Below are 21,735 nucleotides of genomic sequence, written 5' to 3'. Positions count from 1 at the left end.
TTTTCCAGTATTGAGTATCCTTTATTTTCTTGCAAAATTCCAAGTGCTTGTCATATGCTTAGGCCTTCTTGTTTCTTGTGATTTACAATCAGACTCCCTTTGCTCTTCATCTGTCTTCATTGTAAGTTTCAAGACTAGCAAGACTACAATCTCTTCACAATATTTAGATGTTTGGTGAGATTGCGTAGTTATGGTTACCACTCAGCAAACCCTGTTAGTCTTCTGTGATTTGCTGTAAGAATTTCCCTATTATTTCATTAGCCCTCCGTCTTGTTATCAGGTTAATTTTCCTTCTGCCAAAACTCTGTTCAGTGCTTAGCTTGTATGTATTAATGTTTCTCAGAAATTCACTGTTCCTTTTGGTTTCCCACTTGTTCAAAATTGGGTATATTTATTAGATCTCTCCTACTAGACAGAGCATGCAAGAATAATTGTTAGGTTACAGTGGATTGCTTACCGTTGATTGGCATTATTGTTGCTTGTTTGCTTGCTTCTTATTCTTTAGCGTGTGTGGGCTTTCATTCTTCTTGTGCTTATCACTCCCATAGAGACAGAGCATGCGAGAATAATTGTTAGGTTACAGTGGGTTTAGAGGCCACCCATTGCTTACCGTTGATTGGCATTATTGTTCCTTGTTTGCTTGCTTCTTATTCTTTAGCATGTGTGGGCTTTCATTCTTCTTGTGCTTATCACTCCCATGGAGCATGGAGGCATTACTGTGTCTTTACACTCCTTGCTTTTTGGGGTGCTACTTTCTTTTGTTTAAGCACTCCACGAAAATGCATGTGTTTTCCAGCTGTCTCCCTGGTGTGCTTCTCTTTCTCTCTTTCTGCGCTGCTCTCTCTCAACCTGTGTGGTTCTTCACTGCCCCACTCCATTATGCACTTGCCCTTTTTAAAAAATAACAAGGTGATGGAAGGATTGGTTGAATTAATCTCAGCCACTGGTAATCGCTCAGGACGCATCCCAATCCATCATTTCTTTGCCACCTAAGTTTGGACCGAGCCATATGCAAACCAGTCTTGACCCTGCTCCTTATGGGACCCGTTCAGTCCGAACTGCCGGGCCAGGTTCTCCCTGATCCATAAAACAAGCAACCTAGCACCAGTTTCACTTGAGTTAGGTTTCCTCAGCCAAGTATAGCTTGGTTCAAGTGGTGCAGTCAGTCCGGGACCCATATCTGGGAATGCCCAGCGATTCTCTTCAGCATCACTAAAGGTACTGGCAAAGCTAATAGGTCCCAAAGGAGAGAGCTGTTGGCCTTACCAATGCTCATATTTTTCTGTTGTGCTCTGTCTAGCATCTGGGCTTCTATCTGTGTTGCCTCTGCCATTTGACAGCTGGACTTAATGTGCAGTGTTTCACCATGTATTTTCATTATTGGTCTGAGGGACACATCAAATCTTTAGGGAGATGTGAGTTTCACTACCATTACCTTAGTGTCCTACATCATGTTACCTTAAACAAGAGATGATAGAGATTACTTAATGCCCTTTGATGCCATTAACCCTAAAATATTCCCTTTGAAACATAAATGGATCAAAAACTATTTCAGATATACAGATAATCCTGGAAATGTGCTTATAGGGACCAAATGACCTTGAATTCAAAGCACAAAAAAGTTTGAGAGTTCAATACAAGCTTTAAAAGTGTCTGCAAGTCTACCACTGTCTCTAATGCAAACAAGGAGAATACCCCCCATTCACTAGTTTGATGGTAAACCATATCCATCAACTGAGATGCAGTCAGCCTCTTACTTGGACTACTGCAACCCCATACCACTACAACTGTTGCACTGTTGATGGCTATGCCCCTGGATCTAGTTTGGTTCCCCATGACTGCTCGTGTGCATTTGTAACATTAGTGGTATTAGTTAAAAGTCTTGGTAAGTGTTTTGCTCTTCTGTATCATGGTATGTCCATGCTAGAGAAGAAATGTCCACTTTGTGCACTCTTAGATCAAGGTGTTTTGGAGTCTAGAGCACACCAAGGAATTATACTGGCTCACTTGCTTCTCTCGTGGTGCCAGGTAAACCCTTTGAAAGAAATCTAGTTGACCAGAGTTCTATTTCAAAGGCCTTATGAGTGGATTAGTAGCTTGCTTTTATGTAACTTATATTACATGAATTGTAATTTGTACGTCATGCCTTTATCACAAGAGCAGTATTGCAGTGCTTTTTCCTTGTGTGATTGGTTGTGGACAGAAACCTGCATGACATGACTGGTTGGAAGACTGAGTGAGTGACAGATGGACCACATTGGAGGAGTATGAGGTCATGCGTGAGGCTCAAAAGCAGCTCGGACAAAAATATTAAAAGCAGCTGAGCATTGTACTATGTTAAATACTTTCCAGTCACTTTTGAATGTACTACTGAATGTTACTGCTCATGTAACTTTTTTGTCTTGAAAACAAAATATAAATAAGCAGCTTGTGCTTTTCTCTCTCACTCTCTTTGTCTCTCTTTTTATCCACCTTCCATTTTACCTCCACTGTGCCCACTGTAATAGACTCTGGGGAGGCTGAAAAGTTTTTTCAAGGCCCAGCCAGTGGCATGGGCAGAGGGCTATTTGTCTTCAATGTCCCCCCATGCTACCTCCCCAGCTGGTGAAAGTGCCAGCAGGCGGCACTGAAACAACTGATACTGCACCTTGTCACACACATTAAGTTTAGTTTGCTTAAAATGTTTAAATCTGACTTTATCTATATCTAAATAAATACATATATATCTAAATATGTACATATATATAAATATATATATATATATATATATATATATATATATATATATATATATATGATCACTTAAAAAACAAAGGTTACAGGGATGTTATAGTTAGGTTCTGAATTTACTCGCACAAAACCAGAGAAATTCAGAAGTTATAATTAGAGCTATTTCAAGTAACTAGAACTCGCAGGTAACTATAAGTCACGCCCTCGCCATGCACTGCTAATTACTCCAGAGATTACAGCACTCATGACAACTTTTTAAATGTCAATAAAAATATCAATGAAACATTAGAAGTCAAATTATTGAATGAAAAACGATGCATGACGGGAGTGCTATTAATTACAACTGCTGAATTTCTCTGGTTTTGTGCAAGCAAATTCAGAACCTAACTATAATGTCCTTGTAACCTTTGGTTTTTTTAAGTGAATTTCTAAGGTTTTTTAAATTCTACTTCCTAACTATAATGTTCTTGTAACCTTTGGTTTATTCAGTCAATATATATGCTCAGCGGGGGTTGGTTGCAGTGCCTGGCCACCTTTCTTTTCAATCTCTATAATATGCAGTGCCATGATATCTGGGTACCCAAAGCCGAAACTAGAAAGGAAATAAATTTAGAGGCTGGATTACAGAAGTCTCCTGGGCACTTACGCACACGTTTTGCTCATCTAGGGTGCTTCCTAATTATAGGAAGGGCTAGAGACGCTTTCACAATGTGTAGGGCATTCCATTATTTCCCAAGGGGTGTGGATGCATGCAAATTACAGAACAGCTTTACCCTTGCTGTGGTACTGTCATGGACGCAGAACCAAAGATGCTCTAAGGCGTTGCACTATGCCACCTAGAAAAGGGCACGCTTTGGGAGGGGGCTTTAGGGGTTCAGAGACTCCCACAGGAGATCTATAATCCTCTTTAGCCCAGTGGCTGTCCGTGAGGTAACTAAGGATCGAAGGTCAGAGACGGCTACCTAACGCAGAATTGTTGGGAAGCCATGCAAACGGCAGCAAGGAATGCTGGGTATGCTTTCCTTTGAGTAGTAAGGAACCAATCACTTTAACCCTGTCGGGTACATAGCGCGCTTTATAAATTCACTGATTGAACCCCCTACACAAGACAGACCTCCCTCGCCTCCATGTAGGTCTTATTGAGATCTGAGGCCTCAGAATCAAGCAGAGGCAGAAGACAAGACATGATGCACGAGACAAACACATTGCACACAAAGGGGCTGATTATGAGTTTGGGGGACAGAAACATCAATCTGCCAAACTCCCGAAGGGAAGGTCGCCGCGGTGCTAGCGACCTCCCTGCCGGCCCCATTACCACTTTCCCACTGGGCTGACAGGCAGAAACCAGGGTTTCTATGGGTAAGCCCAATGGGAAAGGTGCAGCAGCATTGTCATTGACTCATAATAAAGTGGGTTGCAATGCTGCAGCACACAGGGGGCACCAGCACCCTCGAAATGCACACTCACAGCAAGCACACCCTCCCCTATCAATCAAGCACCCCACCCAGCCCCCAAGGCATAGGTGTTACTGCCTTGTGGTTGAGGCTGCTGCTTTCATAGGGCGAGGTAAGGCAGCAGCCAAAGACTATGATCTAGTAGTGGCAAGAAAGTCCTGCTTTTGTTGCACTGGGAACGCTAGCGGGCAGAGTCCTTGTTCTGATCCTTCCTCTGGGATTCAGGTGATTGAAGACTGGAATCTTTCTTTGCTCATTGCATTATCACGCGCCATGTTACAAAACATTTCAGATTAATAGAATAACTATGGGGAATAATTCAATTCAAGAATGTGGAGCAGTGTGAAAAGATACGAATGTATTCAGTGGTAACACTGCGGCTAGGATGGTGGGGTTAGAAACATTTGTAAAATATAATGAAGTACTCTAGGAAGTGCAGTGTGCTACATTATTTACTTGCTGATGTCTTGTGAGATGATGGGCTTGCAATCAGAGAAAAGGCATGTGGGGTGATAGAAACCTAAAAGACAGCGTAAGACCTAATTTCACTGCTGCTGAGTGCTTTATTCCCTTGTTCCATTCAATATATTTTCCTTTCTAGGGTGATGTGGAGATTTGTATCTTTATTTTCTCAAATGGACGCAAAAACGCTGCACCGTCTCTACAAGTACACAAAGAGCAACCAGATGGACCGTCTCTACAAGTACACAAAGAGCAACCAGATGGACAAGTTTCTGGTAAGAAGGTCAACTTTCCTGTTTCAATAATGGTATATTGTTTCATTTTTCGCAGAATTTATATGGTCTACTAACTTCATAATGCACACCCGTAGGAAATATGTAATTCTGTTGGCAGCCCCACCACATAATGACATAATGCACAAATCGACACATTCAGAAAAAACGTTTAAGGTATCGGTGTCAAACTTTGAACCACAAGGGCAGAATCAATACCAGATATTGAGAATAGCAACTGACATATAATCGAAAATAGAATAATTTAGTTAGCGGTAATCCTAAGGATCTGGTAATGATCCAGACCTCATCGATCTCAAATGGAAATTCTTGGTTTAAGGGGTAATTTAATTGTGTAAAATGCTAAAACTACAAGGCGGTGTTTGTAGTAGGAGCAAACACTGGCGACAATATGATAGAAAAAAGATGATAAATGCTACATTAGGAGCTGGAAGTTGTTCCAGGAAGCCAACATTTTTCTGACTGTGAAAGAAATGTAAGGAAATTAACATTCTCAACTTTTCTTTGGACTTATTGAATCTAAAGTGAAAATTATTCACCTCTCACACTTATACCTTGATTCTAGGGTCAGCTTCCTTGACAAATGATCACAATTCAAAAACGCTTTATTTCATTTACAAAACTGTACATGGCCATTTTATCTCGTTATCCCACCAAGCTATTCACTCTCTATAACCTCCTAGACGTCTAAGGTCAATTGTTAACCGACTTGCCTCATGGCAGACCAGATTCAAAAGAATTGGCAAAAAATCTCCCTTGATACAAGTTCCCCTCTTATGAAATCTTCTACCACAATATCTGAGACTCGAAAATGATTTCCTGAAACTCATCCGTTTGTTGAAAACACCCATTGTCAAGCTAATCATGCAGTAAATTGTATTGTGTAGTGTAAAAACATTTGCTTTCTCCACACCAGGATAATACACACAGTATTCAAGAGGACAGATCCCCATTTTACGAATGTGGGATCAATTTGTCGAGATATATTGATGAAATGTGTTTCATCTGGCAATGAGAGGAGAGCACTCTGGATTCATTATATTATGGCTGAATTTATGTGATCCAAATTTGTGTTGTACCTCTCCTAAAAACAGGAAGAAAATTGATGTACTTCATAAATGGATTGTAAGCATGGACAATGGATCCTAGTGGACATTACAGGAGAATCTACTTGGCCGTTTTTTAAGGCTTCACCTGAAATGTACAGCAGTGAATGATTAGCTGAAACATGTCAAGGGTGTTAACGAGAAGTTGGAGTCATGAGAGTACCTATAACATCAATTACACCATGGTAGGTACTACGAAAGAAAGTTGATTTTTCAGCCTATACTAGCAAAGGAGAAAGAGGGCACGATTATAGGTAGTACCACTTTTTTCACAATGTAACAATTAATGAGTAAAATGTAATCATTAAGGATCGGCTCGTACTAGCAAGATGGCTGCCGAGTAGTACAGTCGAACTGACCCTCCTCCTCTCTGACCCCCCCTAGATTCTTACCTGGCAGCTGATCCTCCCCATTGCTGGTCGCAAATGCAGATGTAGTAACGGCTTGACCTGGAGGACTGCCTGCTGCTTGGCGGCACTGCGGCTAGGGTGATTTTGGCAGTAGTTAGCCGGGTCTCCAGAGTACTAGTTCATCGGGCTGTTCTCAGCACGCTCAGGACAACAGGTTTGCGGAAGGGCAGGGACAGCCGTCCCATCACTATGGCCTGAATGGCTCCCAAATCAACATGCACTCCAAAGCCCTGCAGTGGTGGTACGGTGGGGGGCCCTCAGAAGCAAGTCCAACATGCGCAGAAGTAGAACAGCCCCCACAAAGAGGGCCGTGGAGAAGGTCAGCCCGGGTATTTGTGTTGCGGGGTGTTCTGTTGGGATAGATACAGGAGCAAGAGCAGGCTCCACTAGAACAATGGTGAGCTTCTTTAAAAAAACCTGCTCAACAGCAGCCTGCCAGTGGCACTGTGTTTGGTGCATCTGGCAGTGAACAGTCATTGTAGCATTCCCCTTCCACTGAATCCTATTTCAGTGGGACCAGTTCTGGCAGAGAGGCAAAGGAGATCACTAATATAATCGTGAGTTCTGGCTTGAACATAATATCAAACTTGCTCATTGGCGGGGGAATCGGACAATGGGTTATCTATATCTGACAAATTTAGGCCGGTCAGTCAATGTACTGCCTCACTACCTGCTGGGACCAAATCGCTCAGTCTTGGGGTGGCAGTCACTAATGAGGAGGTTGTGGTGGCAGAAGCGGCAAGAAGGAGGCTGGATGAGGTAGCTGGGGGGGAGAACTCCTCTGATTGTGTGTCAGTGTCTATTTATGGGGAAATCCTATATCTGCTATGCATGAAAAGGAAAGCCATGTTATAACCGAAGTTCGAGAGGAACCTGAGGTAGGGGAGCACTTCTTCTCAATGTCCAATCAGTTTGAGCGGTCTGAAGAAGAAGATCTAGGGGGGATTGAGGGATCTCATAGAAGAGGGTCACAAGCTAGTATTATGAAATAACAAAGTAGCGCAGCAGAGACAAGTGATGCCCTGCTTTACGGTGAGGCCTCAAAAAGATCTTCGCTTGATAGTTAAGAAAAAGAAGTCACGGCAATTGACCAATGGAGCGACTGGCTCAGGACAAGACCTGAAGTAGGATTATACAGCCTCACCGCTACTCGGTGGAAATGTTGCGGGTATTAAAGAAGATGGACTAAGTTATCCTGATACTGCCACTTTGGAAGCAATATATCAAAGTATTATGGCACATCTCGAGGAGACCCAGGCTGATAGCGGCAAAGCCCAGACTGCCAGTCTGAAATTACAGGGGGGATTCGTAAACTGACCAAAACTTGCACTTAATTCTCAGAAAGGATGACTGAACTGTAAAACAGGTAGCTGCGCTGGAGAGGGAGGTTATGGCACAAAATAAAATGTGTGAAGCAATAGAGACTCATGCGACTGACACCCATTGGAAGCTAAAAGAGCTTGAAAGTAGATCTAGATGCAATAACCTCAGGGTGTTGAGTGCCACAGAAGGCCTAGAAGGAACGAACACTAGAAAATAGAATGTGGAGCTATTTAAAGTGGCTTTCCCTGACCTGCCTAACTGGAATTGGGATACTGAGATTCAACTGGCCCATAGGTTCCCATTTATATAGAACCCTCGGCAGGCTCCTGACCCGAGGCCTGAAAAACCTAGGGCAATCTTTTTTGGGAACTTTCTGCTTAAACAAGCAGTTTTTGAATGCCTGCCCAGACAAGCAACGGATGGTTGAAGGCTGCTCATTCTTTGGTTGGCTCAATTTTTGTCATGCCACTGATAAGCGGCAGTGGTGTTTGAGACAGATGATACAACTGTTCTAGAACAAAGGGGGCCAGGCGTATTTGATGAACCCAGCTAAATTAAAAGTCGTTATAAGTGATAGGCCTTACTTCTTTACCTCTGAAATTAAAGCAAAATAAATGCTGGAAAATTTAGTTCATGGCCCGAGCTAGGTTGGTCCCGTTTGGTCTATATCGCATATATAGGGATGTTATGATTAATCTTCTGGTGCTGTCCATGGCCTCCCCTTTAAAAGGGTGCAGCTTATAGATTATTCATCATTGGGGAAGGTTTGGCACAAGTGTTGGGCTGAGTTTGAAGGCTATTCTTTCTTTTTTTTTCTTCGGAGGGCAGAAGGAGGGTACATCACCATCTAAGGACCTGGATGGTTCTACTGCCTCCAATAGCAGGAGGGGGAGGTGGGAAGAAAGAAGGGTTCTTTGGGATGGTGGGTTTGGGGGTGGATGGAGGGGAGAGGACAACAGAGTATTTCATTGCAGAGAAATATGGGAGTATTTAATTGTTTTTCCAAGAGTATGGGCCTCATTACAAGGCTGGCAGTCGGACCGCCGCAGCTGTGACGGTTCGACCGCCACATTACGAGTTGGGTGGGCGGACCCACATAAAGACCGCTGTCCCCACCAGGATCACAGATCCCGATGGGGTGACAGTGGTCTCGGTTGTAGTCAGCTGGAGAGGCGCTGAACTCAGTGCTACCTGACTGATTAGAACCATTTTCATGCAGGGACCCCCCATAAAAAGGCTGGTGGAGAAGAAGTGCTGAAACCCCCCTACCTCTATGATTTTATGTGGATATTTTAATATTCACTTAGATATTAATAGGGGTCTTCCCTGCTCCGAAACTTATTCTGGCAGGAAACTTCTGGTGTACAGGGCACTCCATCGGCTGGTAAAAGATCAGGGGCTTATCGATGTATGGGATTGGTTAATGGCACTAGATCCAGGATATACATTTTTCTCTCACCCTCATAATAAATTGATTCAATTAGATTATTTCTTTGTGTCTACTCCTATTATCAGTCAAGTAACAATTGAAAGATTCCCTGCAGTACCATCAGACCATAACCCACTGGTTTTGAAGATGTCGAGTGTTGGGCTTGAGCAGCCACATGGGGCTGGTTGTTCGATAAGTGCCTCCTGTTGGATCAAGCTTATATAGATCATATGCGCAAGTGGATCAATTAATTTCTCGGCTTTAACAGGGACACTGTATCTGATAATATCCTGTGGGATACGCTAAAAGCTGGAATTAGGGCTGAAACCTTGAGCTTCGGTCTGTCTCAACAAAAACAGAGGCGGGCTGAGACCCAGGCTCTTTATAAAAAGCTTTCCTTACTGGAGGAGCACCAGATCAAGCTAATTACTGCAAAGCTAGACGGCTTGGAGGTCAACCAGAAAATTGCAGCTTTGAAGGCCAAGATAACTCAATATTTTAGCAAAGAGGTTGCTCTGAAATTTCATATTCATAGATTGGAATGCTATGAATATGGAGAGAGCACTGGGTGATTGCTCCCACCACTCATTCAACAAGAGCAGACACAAAGAGACATAGAGGCTATTCTTGACCCTCAGGCAGATATCATTAGGGTATTCAGAGACTACTATGGGAATTTGTATACTGAGGATACTAATTCTCTTATAAACTAATATGAGGCCATATTTGGTGCCTCAGATGAAGTTAAAGACAAGCTGAGTGCAGGGGATTGTGCAGAATTGGAATTCCTATTTCTCCTTAGGAAAAACTGGAGGCAACCAATTTATTGGCCACAGGTAAAGCTATGGGACTGAGCAGTTTCCCCTTGGAGTTCTTTAAATTACGAGTGTGGTGGTCTTCAGACCGTCACACTCGCAGTGGTGGTAAGACAGCCGCACTCCAGGCGGTCCCACTGCCACATTACGACCCTGGCGGACAGGACCTCCTAAACCAGCGTCACTGCCAGGAATATCGTTCACAATGGGCTGACGGCGGTCTGAGTTGTGCCTAGCCACGGTGGCGCTGAACTCAGTGTCAGCATTAATAAATGCTGACGCTAAAGTCTATGCTAAGGTTTTGCCGCATAGGTTAGGGAGAGTTATCTCCACCTTGGTGTCACCACAACAACATGGCTTTCTTCCTGGGTGCAGCACGGTGGACCATGTTAGGAATTACCTTATTTGATATTGCAGAAGCCACGAGGACACAGATTAGTTTAGTGTTACTTGATGCCAAAAAGGTTTTTGACAGGGTCTCGTGGGGCTTTCTGTGGGTGGTCCTAGCTTGAAAAGGGTTAGAATCAGTCAGAGCATTGTATCAAGCTTTTACAGCAAGATTGAGGATAATGGAGACAGAGTCTGGCCGTGTAGTGATTACTAGGGGTACTAGACAGGGGTGTCCCTGCTCACCCTTATTGTTGGCACTTTATATTGACCATTTTATGACGTTGCTTGAGAGGAATAAACTGATAAAGCCTGTAGTAGTAAAGCACATAGAATATAAAGTATTTGCATTTGCAGATGAGATAGCAGGAGTTACAGTGGATCTGTCAACTGCCCTTATGGAGATAGGAAAGGGTGCTAAGTACTCTGCGATGTTTTCTGAGTACAAGATTAATGAGGAGAAGACAGAGGTGGTCTGTTCTAAAGGAATGGGATTTTTGGATTAGCGGGTGATGGAAGAAGTGGTGTACCTTTGCAATGGAATTACAGGGGGGTGGAGCACTTAGTGGAAGCAAATCTAGCATCAATGGTAAGTAACATCAAGCAGGAACATCAAGCATCAAGTAGTAATCATCTGCACCTTTCATTGGTGGGGAGGTATAATGTCTTAAAAATGTCAATATTACCAAAGATGCTATATCTGTTTAAGGGTGCTCCGTTGGAGATTTATAGGCTCTGGCTGGCCAAACTCAAAAGCATATGTTTTAGCTTTCTGTGGGAATTTTAAAAGCCCAGAAGGGTGGCAAGGTTTATGATCCTCCATAAAGATCAAGGGAGATGGGATGTGCCCACCCTCACGTTCTGTTACTGGTACTGCATGCTGCAATATATGGTGATTCTGATTACTGGTAGTACAGATGGATTAAACATTGCTGAAGCTCCCACAATTTATGAGTTAATGTTTGGGGTAGATGCCAGGGGCTGTTTCTTGAAGAACCTCGAACCTAGTTATTATAAGAAGACTAATTTCAAAACTATAAGAGGAGCGTACAGGGAATGGCGAAGAATTGCTAGGACAATAAATATTACCCGATTCAATGGATATACACCTCTTTGGAAGTCTCCAACCTTTCCATTCATGTTCCATGATGGAATCGGTAGGAGGTGGGCACGAAAGGGCTCAACGGTATCGGGGGTTCTTTATGCGGAAGGGGAGCTGTACTTTTTTTCCGAGCGCCAGGAGATTTATGGTCTCACTAGGGGTGGGACTTTTTTAAATTTCTGCAGATACAAGATTTTGTATGTAGATTGGACATGAGTCAGTTCTCGTTCAGTCAAATCCCTTTAATTGAGGACAGGCTAGGATTGGAGGTTTGTACAACTGGCTGATCAAAACGCTTCTGGATGATCTAGAGATTCAAAACAGCAAAAGAGGATCCAGGCTTGGTGTAGAGGGACTGTCTCTCCAGGAGTCATTAGACATTGGGGCTAAGGTTCTTCTAACGGCTGGGTTCAGGAGTCAGCACTTTAGAACATTATTCAATCTGTGCTACACCCTGTCTCAGCTATATAAATGGGGCAGGAGACCTGTTGGCAATCGCATCTGGTGCAGAGTTGAGCAGACAGAGATTGTGCATATATTCACTTTAGGCCCTGCACTAAACCCTTTAATCTCTAAGATCAGGAATTTTATGAGTTCAATCATAGGCAAACAGTTTCAGATTACTCATGTGATGATGCAAATAAGAGTTAAGGGTAATATGGAGAGTAGCAGCCCTTTGGAAAATGATACTTATCTGTTGTTTGTCATTATGGCTGTTGCAAGATTGTGTATTGCCTCAGACTGATTAAGCCCGGATCTACCCACATGTATGAAATGGAGGTTTGGTTCTTGGCAGCCCCATAACATGGAAATTAGTTTGTATGAGTGTAAGGGGTAGAAATTGTGGAAACATGGATCCAAGATAACTGTGGCTAAGTGGATTGATAATATGAATCATTAATCATAAACTTTTATGCCCTTAATAATTCATTTAAGTACCTTAACTGCATTTTTAAAAATCCCAGCTCAATTTGTTTAACATCTTCTTTAATGAAGTAGGAACCGCTGGATTTTTTTTTTCCCTGTTTGTGTAAAGTCTATATATTAGATGAACCATTCACCGTACTTCTTTAGGTATGCTTCTCAATTTCTTTGTATTGTTTATATTACTGCACAATTTTTTGCTATTTGCTTGATTCGGATTGTATTTATATCTATGTCTGCTGCTGTAAATGTATTGCATCTGCGGGGTAACATCCTCCACCCCTCATTTTAAATGCAAATATATACTTTTTTTAAAGGAATCGCACATACAGAATCCAAATGGACATCTCAAGTAATGTCAATTTGCATTTGGTAGGGATACCAATGTGTAGGATAACTCCTGTGCATGAAATTTGGTAACTAAAATTATCATCTAGGCTGCAGCACTTGTGGGATTCCCATTTTCTGTTGGTAATATTAAATGTGGCAATTGTAACGTGTGAATTGCTGATTAAGGCAAAAAGTTGAGTTTAAGACAGCAAGACACTTGTGAAAGACCAATACTTAGGGCCTCATTACCGGTTTGGCGGTTGTGTCAACCACCATGACGGCGGCCCATCTTCGAGCTGCTCCGAGCAGGCCTATGGAGCAAAGACCGCAGTGGTTCCGCCGGCATAGCCAGGCAGCACAGACTGTCGCTGTCACGAGGCAGCACAAACAGCTAGCAGAGCCTGTATTTCTGCCGGACACATTACAAGGTTGCACACTGCCAATGTGACCGTGGCAGTCCAACTGCCACATCTCAGCAGGCGGAAACGGACGGTATAAAGGGAAACACTCACCTTCTGGTAGCCTCACGTGTCCAATGCGGCCATGGAGCTCATCATGCACGCCCTGCCACTGCTGATGATCCTCGAAGGAGACCAAAATCCACGCCACTATGGGAGCAACCGACAGTAAGTACACACACATACAGTCTCATTAACTGTCACAACAGATCATTGCGCCGTCAGCCGCATCATATGGGGGTCACTCTACGGGCACTAAGCACACATCTCATTGTGTACACAGTCTAAATGATACATAAAGATGAACACATTCACGGTCACAATGTGCTCTCACACTGTACAGCAACACAACACAAAAACACACGTCCACTCATCTCAGGCACAGGGATAGTGAGGGCTACACATTGTCTCACACTGTCGTAAGGGTACCTTAACAGCCTTACAGGCATGTTACTTTAGCCATAAGCCTGCAGCCTGTGCCCTTTAGCCTAGTTGCAATTCATTTTATTCATTTTTATTTTCTGAACAGAAGATCTCTTCTGTGGTGATATTTTCTTTTCTTTATCTTATATGCTCTTAGCACAGAAACTGTTTTCACAGAAACTGCTTTCATTCTTGTACTCTGACGTTCTTGTTCTGTGTGCTACTCAAGGCTCTCTCCAATATGTTGCTGGGACAAAGTGATCCAGCCGTGCTCTCTGCCACTTCACGGACACATGCGTGTTTCACGTTAGGGCAGTATTCCTAATGACATTAGCTGTTTTATTATAAAACATCTCTGTGCCCCCTATATGTTAGACGGGGAGTTCCAGCCAGAAGATTGTCACTGCATGCTGTAGCTTCATTGCAGCTGTCTGCTGAGATTTTATGTCTTTCCCTGCCTACATGAGAGAGGACTCTCATTAGACTAACAGCCCTCTTCGCTACTACCAAATACAGGTATGGGGGATGGTATCTTCCTATGGATTCTGAAGGGTGGATTAGGTCTAGCACTGCTGTGCTCTAATATAGTACTTTAATTGCGTAGGTAGAAATCCCAACACCTAGCATTCTGACACTATGGTGGGACTTTTTTTATGTTTCACTTTCTTTGTCACCGCATTAATATTATTGTTATGTTTTATCATCCTAATCATTGCAGTACTTTAACTAGAACGCAGTTGATTTAATGAAGTATGTTGAACCAATCTTTGCTTCTATTTGTCTTTGCATGTGTAAGACTAATGTAACTGAGAGAAAAGGATGAGGTCTGTTTCACCACGATTTCCCTGAGAAGTCTGAGGCCCTCATCCTGACCTTGGCGGGCGGCGGAGGCCGCCCGCCAAAGTCCCGCCGTCAGGTTACCGTTCCGCGGTCGAAAGACCGCGGCGGTAATTCTGACATTCCCGCTGGGCTGGCGGGCGGCCGCCTTCAGGCCGCCCGCCAGCCCAGCGGGAAAGAGGCTTCCACGATGAAGCCGGCTCGGAATCGAGCCGGCGGAGTGGAAGCTGTGCGACGGGTGCAGTTGCACCCGTCGCGTATTTCACTGTCTGCGCAGCAGACAGTGAAATACATTTAGGGGCCCTCTTACGGGGGCCCCTGCAGTGCCCATGCCAGTGGCATGGGCACTGCAGGGGCCCCCAGGGGCCCCGCGACCCCCCCTACCGCCATCCGCTTCCCGGCGGGCGGACCGCCGGGAACTGGATGGCGGTAGGGGGGGTCGGAATCCCCTCGGCGGCGCAGCAAGCTGCGCCGCCTTGGAGGATTCCAAGGGGCAGCGGAAAACCGGCGGGAGACCGCCGGTTTTCCTGCACTGACCGCGGCCAAAGCGCCGCGGTCAGAATGCCCTGCGGGGCACCGCCGGTCTGTCGGCGGTGCTCCCGCCGACCCTGGCCCCGGCGGTCTAAGACCGCCGGGGTTAGAATCACCCCCTGAATGTCATGCGCATGGCTGCCACAAATCATTGCCACTTTCAGGTGCTGGCGAGGTACTGCTAGCTGGCCGAAAGGGTTAGGTCAACAGTTGTCACAAGGTGTGGAATTGGACTAAGTTCCCCACAGCCTGGTGGTGCTGCCGCCTGAATCCAGCAGTCTCATTTAGTATAATGAGAGCCAAACACGACATGGGGCCACCAACGTTTAGTCAGGCACTGAATTCCGGATCTTCCTGAGTATCTCTGTCTCTCTATGTGCTAAAGGCACCGCAATACTATTTACAAAGACATCCGTGGCGTTGAGGATTTCCTCCTCAGCTAGATAAGTAGTACCTATTTTAGACTGAAGGTTGTTCAAGCTTAAAAGGATTGATCTCCAATTGGTGTCCTTACCTCTGAACAGGTACAATTACAATGGTGAACCCACAATGGGTGGTAATTGCAGTAAACATGCAACCTCCCCTAACTAATAATTTATTAGCTAATGGCCTTACGGCCCAGGGGGTGCTGTTACATTTGTGGTTAAGGCTCATCCAGTATATAGGACAGAAATTTGCTACTCTTGGATAAATTTTCTAGCAGTTGACGGGAACACTAATACATTTTATCATTATACACATACTAATGCACATGCACAATACAGAGCATATGCATACATAGAGATACCTCTATCTTTTCAAGACCACGAAAACTGGCTTGAAGGTGCCCAACCCCATACAATACTTCATGTTAGGCTAGGTCCTCTGAGCAGTGACAGTCCTACCTGGCCTTTATTGGCCACATTTACACCGCATCCTGATATAAGCACCTTGGTGGTAGCCGAGGTTCGCCACTTATATGCTGACTTTGTAGCAATTTACAGACTATTAGTACAGTTTGTGATGCAAACATTAAATACTAACCCAGCATTCGCTGTTCCAGCACAACCGCATGAGGTCACACCAGGTATTAGCTCAGCGACTGTGCATTCGATCATAGGTAAAGTACCTGCAAAACATGAAGAAATTCCGTTTTGGTTAGCTCAAGAGATAAACGCACTGGAAGCTGTGTTTCCCCATACCAGACCTCAAGATAAGCACAGAATTCTCACTATGTGCTTGCCATTTTGGATGGTTCACTCAGTGGATAACTGCAACACTTGGGGCACAGTATTTGTCACGCTTTAAACTACCGCACACGGTACACCAACACTTGCCAATCTTCCAGAGGTGTTAAAACAAATTCAAGATGAATATGGGCCTTCCCCGCCCCTGGATTCGGGGATGCTTTTAATGGTCAACTTTGCCACAGTATCCTCAATAATGTTAAGTAACCTTAAAGGGGAACAGTAGCACTAGCAGTACGCATGAGGCTCCGGGATGTTCCTGTTCTGGAACAAGAAAACAAAAATTATTGCTGAAACCTATGAGTGTAGGTCTGGATAGTTAGGAAGCTAGACCAAGTAAACCACAGTTTCAGGGTAAATCCAATAAGGATTCTACCAAGCCAGCAGCTGAGGGCTCTAAAAAACCCTAGAATAAACAAAAACAAACATTTTAAAAAGACGGGGGAGAATCTCCTCATTCGGAGACCCCTGAGAAATTGCATAACTTGCAAAATAGGGATAATATTGTAACTCCTGATAAATATCAATATACTGATACATGCCAATTTCTTTCCTTTCAGGACTCATCGGCTAAACGTAGTGAGAGAGGTGGGCAATCAGAACAATGAACAGAGTACGTGAATTAGAAAAAAGATTCACAAAGCTCAGCAGAAGCTTCAATTAAAAAAAGAAGAGAAACTTCCACAACAAAAACCCCAATTCAAAAAGAAGAAGGTGGCAGCTATTTCTGCATGAAATGCCACACAAGATGAGAGCTTTATTGAAGAACAGGAACTGGGCACTGGCTCTGCTAGACAGTGCAGCAGAGGTCACAATAATTTATGGAATCTTCTAGAGCAGCTAGAGGTGAAAGCAACTGATGACTTTATCGAGGTCGAGACTGTGGACATGCTCGTCTACCCCCCAATAGGGTGTATAAAATGAAAATACAATTAGAGGGAGACTTTGAGCGCACAATTGACATGTATTGGAAATGATTAACTGGCATTTATGACATATTGTTGGCCGAAAAAGATTGGCTGCCAGAATTTGGCTGTGAAGTCCTGCGGGAGGAAAAGATGATTAAGCCTTCTTTCTCTCCCCTGGATCCTCTAGAATTAACAGAGTCATACTCATTTGATTGGGCATTAGCACAGACTCCTGCGCTGTTTCACAACCATATTGGGTGGGATAATGATTCTCCCTACCTCATAATACCAATTAGGTCTCGACCACAGCCTCATCTCAATATACTATTAAGCATTAGGCTAAAGCTCCTATGGGAGAGATTGTCACACAGCTAGAGTACCAGGGTGTCATTGAGCCCTGTGTCTCACCAGTGAACAATCCTTTATTTCCTGTTGCCAAACCGGACCATTCATATAGAATAGTCTTAGATTATAGACATTTAAAGAGTCATACACGCATATTTGATATTCAAAACTCATACAGCAGAGCACTCATTAACAATATAGTGTGCAAAGGATACACAACAATGTTGGATATTTCCAACAGCTTCTGCCAAAATATAGCACCTGAAAAACAGAGACTTAACAGTATTTAGCGGTTTAGGCTTGCAGAAAAACTTTTCAAGGCTTCCTCAGGGGTATAAGAACAGCCCTGGGCTGTTATCAGCACCTGTGACATCCATTTTACAGGACATTGACCCTGAAGCGTTGTCCTATGTTGATGACATCTACCTAACAGATGATGATCTCATTCATCACCTGAAACAGGTGGTCCGCATTGTTGTGGGATTTGCCGAACTCGGCTACAAATGTAGTTTTAAGAAAGCAAAAATTGCCTTCCTCAGTGTCTTGTTTCTGGGATACGAGTTATCGGATGAAGGCAAGAGCCTAGCTCCCCAATTTTTTTGAAAATTGCGCGCAATTGCAAACACCAAATACCATAAAAAAGCTCCAGTATTTATTGGGCTTTTTAAACTTTGGCAGAACTTACATTCCTGATTATGCACAAAGCATTAAACCATTATATGATTTAATACGTCCCGCCTTTTCAAGTAAATCCTGGATAGTCGAACACACACGCATCCTCAGAGCATTGCAACAAGAAATGCTTGCAGCAAAACATTTACAAACAAGGGACAACAAAACACATTTGGTCATCAGAGAAATTGCTAGTGCCATCGGTTTCACCTATGTAACATTTAATGAGGGTAATGCCGTCCATAATGCATACAAATCACACTTGTACTCCACAACTGAACAACGTTTTGCTCCCACAGAAAAAATTCTGACTGCTGTTCACATGGCTGTCATTAAAGAGAGACCTCTGGCTCAGGGGAAATGCATTATTGTTGTCTCTCTGATCCCAGCCCTTGAGGCTGTCACAAAGGCTAGCGTTCCTAATGCAAATGCATTACATCCACGTTGGATCCAATGGGCAATGTCTCTGACAGCAACTGATGTTGACTACATTTTCGATCAAAAATTGCAAACTCAAGAATTCCTTCAATATGAAATGGAATACCCAATCCCAGCAAATACTTTGCCATTTGATCAATATCAAACAACTATTTACACTGATGGATCAGCCCAACCAGCCAAAGGCACAAAGCACCAATACTCCCCAGCTTGCGCGGCTGTGAGTGGCCACATGAAAGATGGTGAATTCCATCCACAAAATACTTACACACAGACCTTAGGGGACTCGACTGCACAACTGGCAGAGCTCTAGGCTCTGGTGATGGTGCTGGCGCACACGGATCCAGAAAAACTAACATTGATAGTCTGTGATTCGTACTACTGTGTCCAGTCCTTCAATGAATATCTGCATTCCTGGCGTCAAAATGGGTTCAGAGATTCAAAAGACAAACACCATTAAACATAAGGTACTTTGGGGGAAAGTAGCAGAACTGGAAACGCTACCCAATGCTTATGTAGTGCATACACTGGGGCATAAACGTGTAGGAGTACAAGTTGTAGGCAATACCTTGGCTGATGAAGTGGCCAAGTCAGTAGTAGCTCTGGCTTCTGTTGCTGCAATAACTCGTTCACGAATGAGGTTGGATCATGAAACACTTGCTGCAGTGAAAGCTTTGGCTGACGGCAAGCTGTAATCAAAGACTTATCCTGCCAAATATTCCTACCGCATAACTAGCCTAAACACTGCCTTAGAAGCAATACCAGGGGTGGGTGATCATGTGATTCCCAACCAAGATCAAAGATCTGAGTTGATGAAAGCGGCACATGAGGGAGTTGCTTCTGCTCATGCATCCAAAAACACTATTGGTGGCCAGGTCTATATAAACAGAGAAAACAATATGTCCTTTGCTGTGACATCTGTCAGAAAATAAAAGGGTCCTTCATTAAAAGCACCCCTTCTACTTACAAATAAACCACTACAATGTGTGTATCTGGACCACTGTGGTCCCCTGACACCGGATGGTGCATACAAATACATTCTAGTCGCTGTCGACTCATGCTTCAGATTTCTATGGGTCTGGCCACATCGATCAGCTGACACTCGAACTGTTATTCAAGTTTTGCAATTCTTTATTGGTAAGTGTGCAGTTGTGGCTTTCCACTCGGGCCAGAGCCCTGCTTTTGCCTCAAGTGCATTCAGGGACACAATTGCTTCATTAGGGGTCCAACTACATTTTTTGTCCCCCATCCATCCTGAGGTGCAGTGGAGCGAAATAATCGAGACTTAAAGCAATCTTTGACAGGGAGAGTATTAGGCATGGGTCGCAGTTGGCTTAGTCACCTGTATGGAGTCCAGAGAGCACTTAAGAATCTGCCCCGAAGGTATTTGGGAGGGCGCACCACATATGAGGTCCTGTTCGGGACACAAATGTATGTTCCAGATCTTGATGGCTCTGGCACGGAGGTGGTAGACACACCTTTTGACATAATTGAACGTGTCACTGTCTTACAGGAATTACAACAGTTCTGAGATGGCTGCCACAAATCACCGCCACTGTCAGGTACTTGTGAGGTACTGCCAGCTGTCCGAAAAGGTTAGGCTGACAGTTGTCACAAGGTGTAGAATTGGACTAAGTTCCCCACAGCCTGGTGGTGCTGCCGCCCAAATTCAGCAGTCTCATTTAGTGTAATGAGAGCAAAACATGACAACATAACACCCACAACACATCAACATCACATATACAAATAAAACTCACATACTCACATTCTACACAGGCAATGGACTGTCGTAACATACAATACATATATGTATGAATGTGTCATAGAACACAAACGCCACTCCCGTAAAACAGCCTTGCAATGGACACACACATCACCACATCACAGCAAAATGGAAGGACAATGGCATGCACAATACACACAGAGACAAATAGACAAAAAGCACTATGCCAGCAATATCTGCACAATAGGAATGGGGGCATCAGAAGCACTCAGGGAAGGAGGCAGCACTGGGACACATTACACTTTGCACAGGCCCCTCAAACAACATTTGCACAGGAAATGGCCCTACCTGTCACAAGGACAAACAGTAATAGACTCAGATGACATGCCTATCCTCACATTGTGGAAGTGCAAGTCCTCAAAGTACATATAACTCCAACTGTATGGGACATACCTCTTCAGGAACTAGCAGCAAGGTACACACAAATAAATTGACACATGCACAGTCAATTGCAAACAAAGCAGGCACAATTCAACACACTCCATGTCTTCACAAACACAACTCAAGCTGACACACATTAGATTAATCCATAATCCTTATCAGGGGACCTGTCTAACACCATGCATGCTCACATAGGACAACACAAGACGAAATACTTACCATAACAAACAGTACAAAATGCTATGACACCACCAGAATTTACACCCAAATATCCAAAGACTCAACATATATCTTTCTCTTGGGGGGCACCAGCACTGCCCGCAAACAACAGCAAATGGATCAACATGCAAGCTGAAACACACACAACTGTAGGCACACAACACAAGTTACTCAGGAACAACAGCAAGGTATAAAAACAATTGCAGGACAAATGTGTACCAAACAAAACAACTGCTTGGGTTTATTTTATGAAAAAAAGGATAAGTCCAAGGCCATTGGCCAGTCCATAATATGTTTTCACAATGGCACAGTGTGGTGCCAACACTGGACTCCCACCTTCCAGGAAACCTCCACAGGAATGAGCTTCAGGGGAGCAGGCAGGCACCTCAGGTATCATCCCAGGAGGAGGAGCAGGGGGTTGGATTTGGGAAGAAGGGTTTAGGACTTAAGCTTAGGAGTGCTGGGCATCTTCTTGGGGGAGAGGGGTATGGGTACTTGGAGGAGGAGGCAGGGGAGGCCTTGGAGAAGGAAGGGAGTGGCTGGGAGGTGGGTCGGGCCTCTTGGGTTTAGGACGAGGTGAAGGGACCAGGGGAAAGGTCAAAGAAAAATACTTTCATACGGACACGGGATGGTCATCAGAAGGGAGTCGGGATTTGGAGTTCGAGTGAGTGCTTGTCTGCTGTGCCATGGGTGCGTGCTGTCGAGGGTGCATGCTTCTGCGAGGTACAAACTTTATGCTTGTGTTTGGT

At 44.0% G+C, this 21,735-nt stretch overlaps 1 protein-coding gene across 1 annotated transcript in view; it reads left to right on the top strand.

The window, feature by feature from the left end:
• Positions 1-21,735, top strand: part of CHCT1 (CHD1 helical C-terminal domain containing 1) — a 184,882-nt gene that overhangs the window by 32,742 nt on the left and 130,405 nt on the right. The window contains exon 4 of the mRNA XM_069227258.1: positions 4,786-4,921. Coding sequence (XP_069083359.1) covers positions 4,786-4,921 — 136 coding nt within the window. The remainder of the gene's footprint in view (positions 1-4,785; positions 4,922-21,735) is intronic.

The sequence above is a fragment of the Pleurodeles waltl genome, chromosome 3_2 (genome assembly GCF_031143425.1).
Source record: "Pleurodeles waltl isolate 20211129_DDA chromosome 3_2, aPleWal1.hap1.20221129, whole genome shotgun sequence".
NCBI classification, from domain to species: Eukaryota; Metazoa; Chordata; class Amphibia; order Caudata; family Salamandridae; genus Pleurodeles; species Pleurodeles waltl.
The sequence above is the reverse complement of the archived record's forward strand: the minus strand, read 5'-3'. Positions and strand labels throughout refer to the sequence as shown.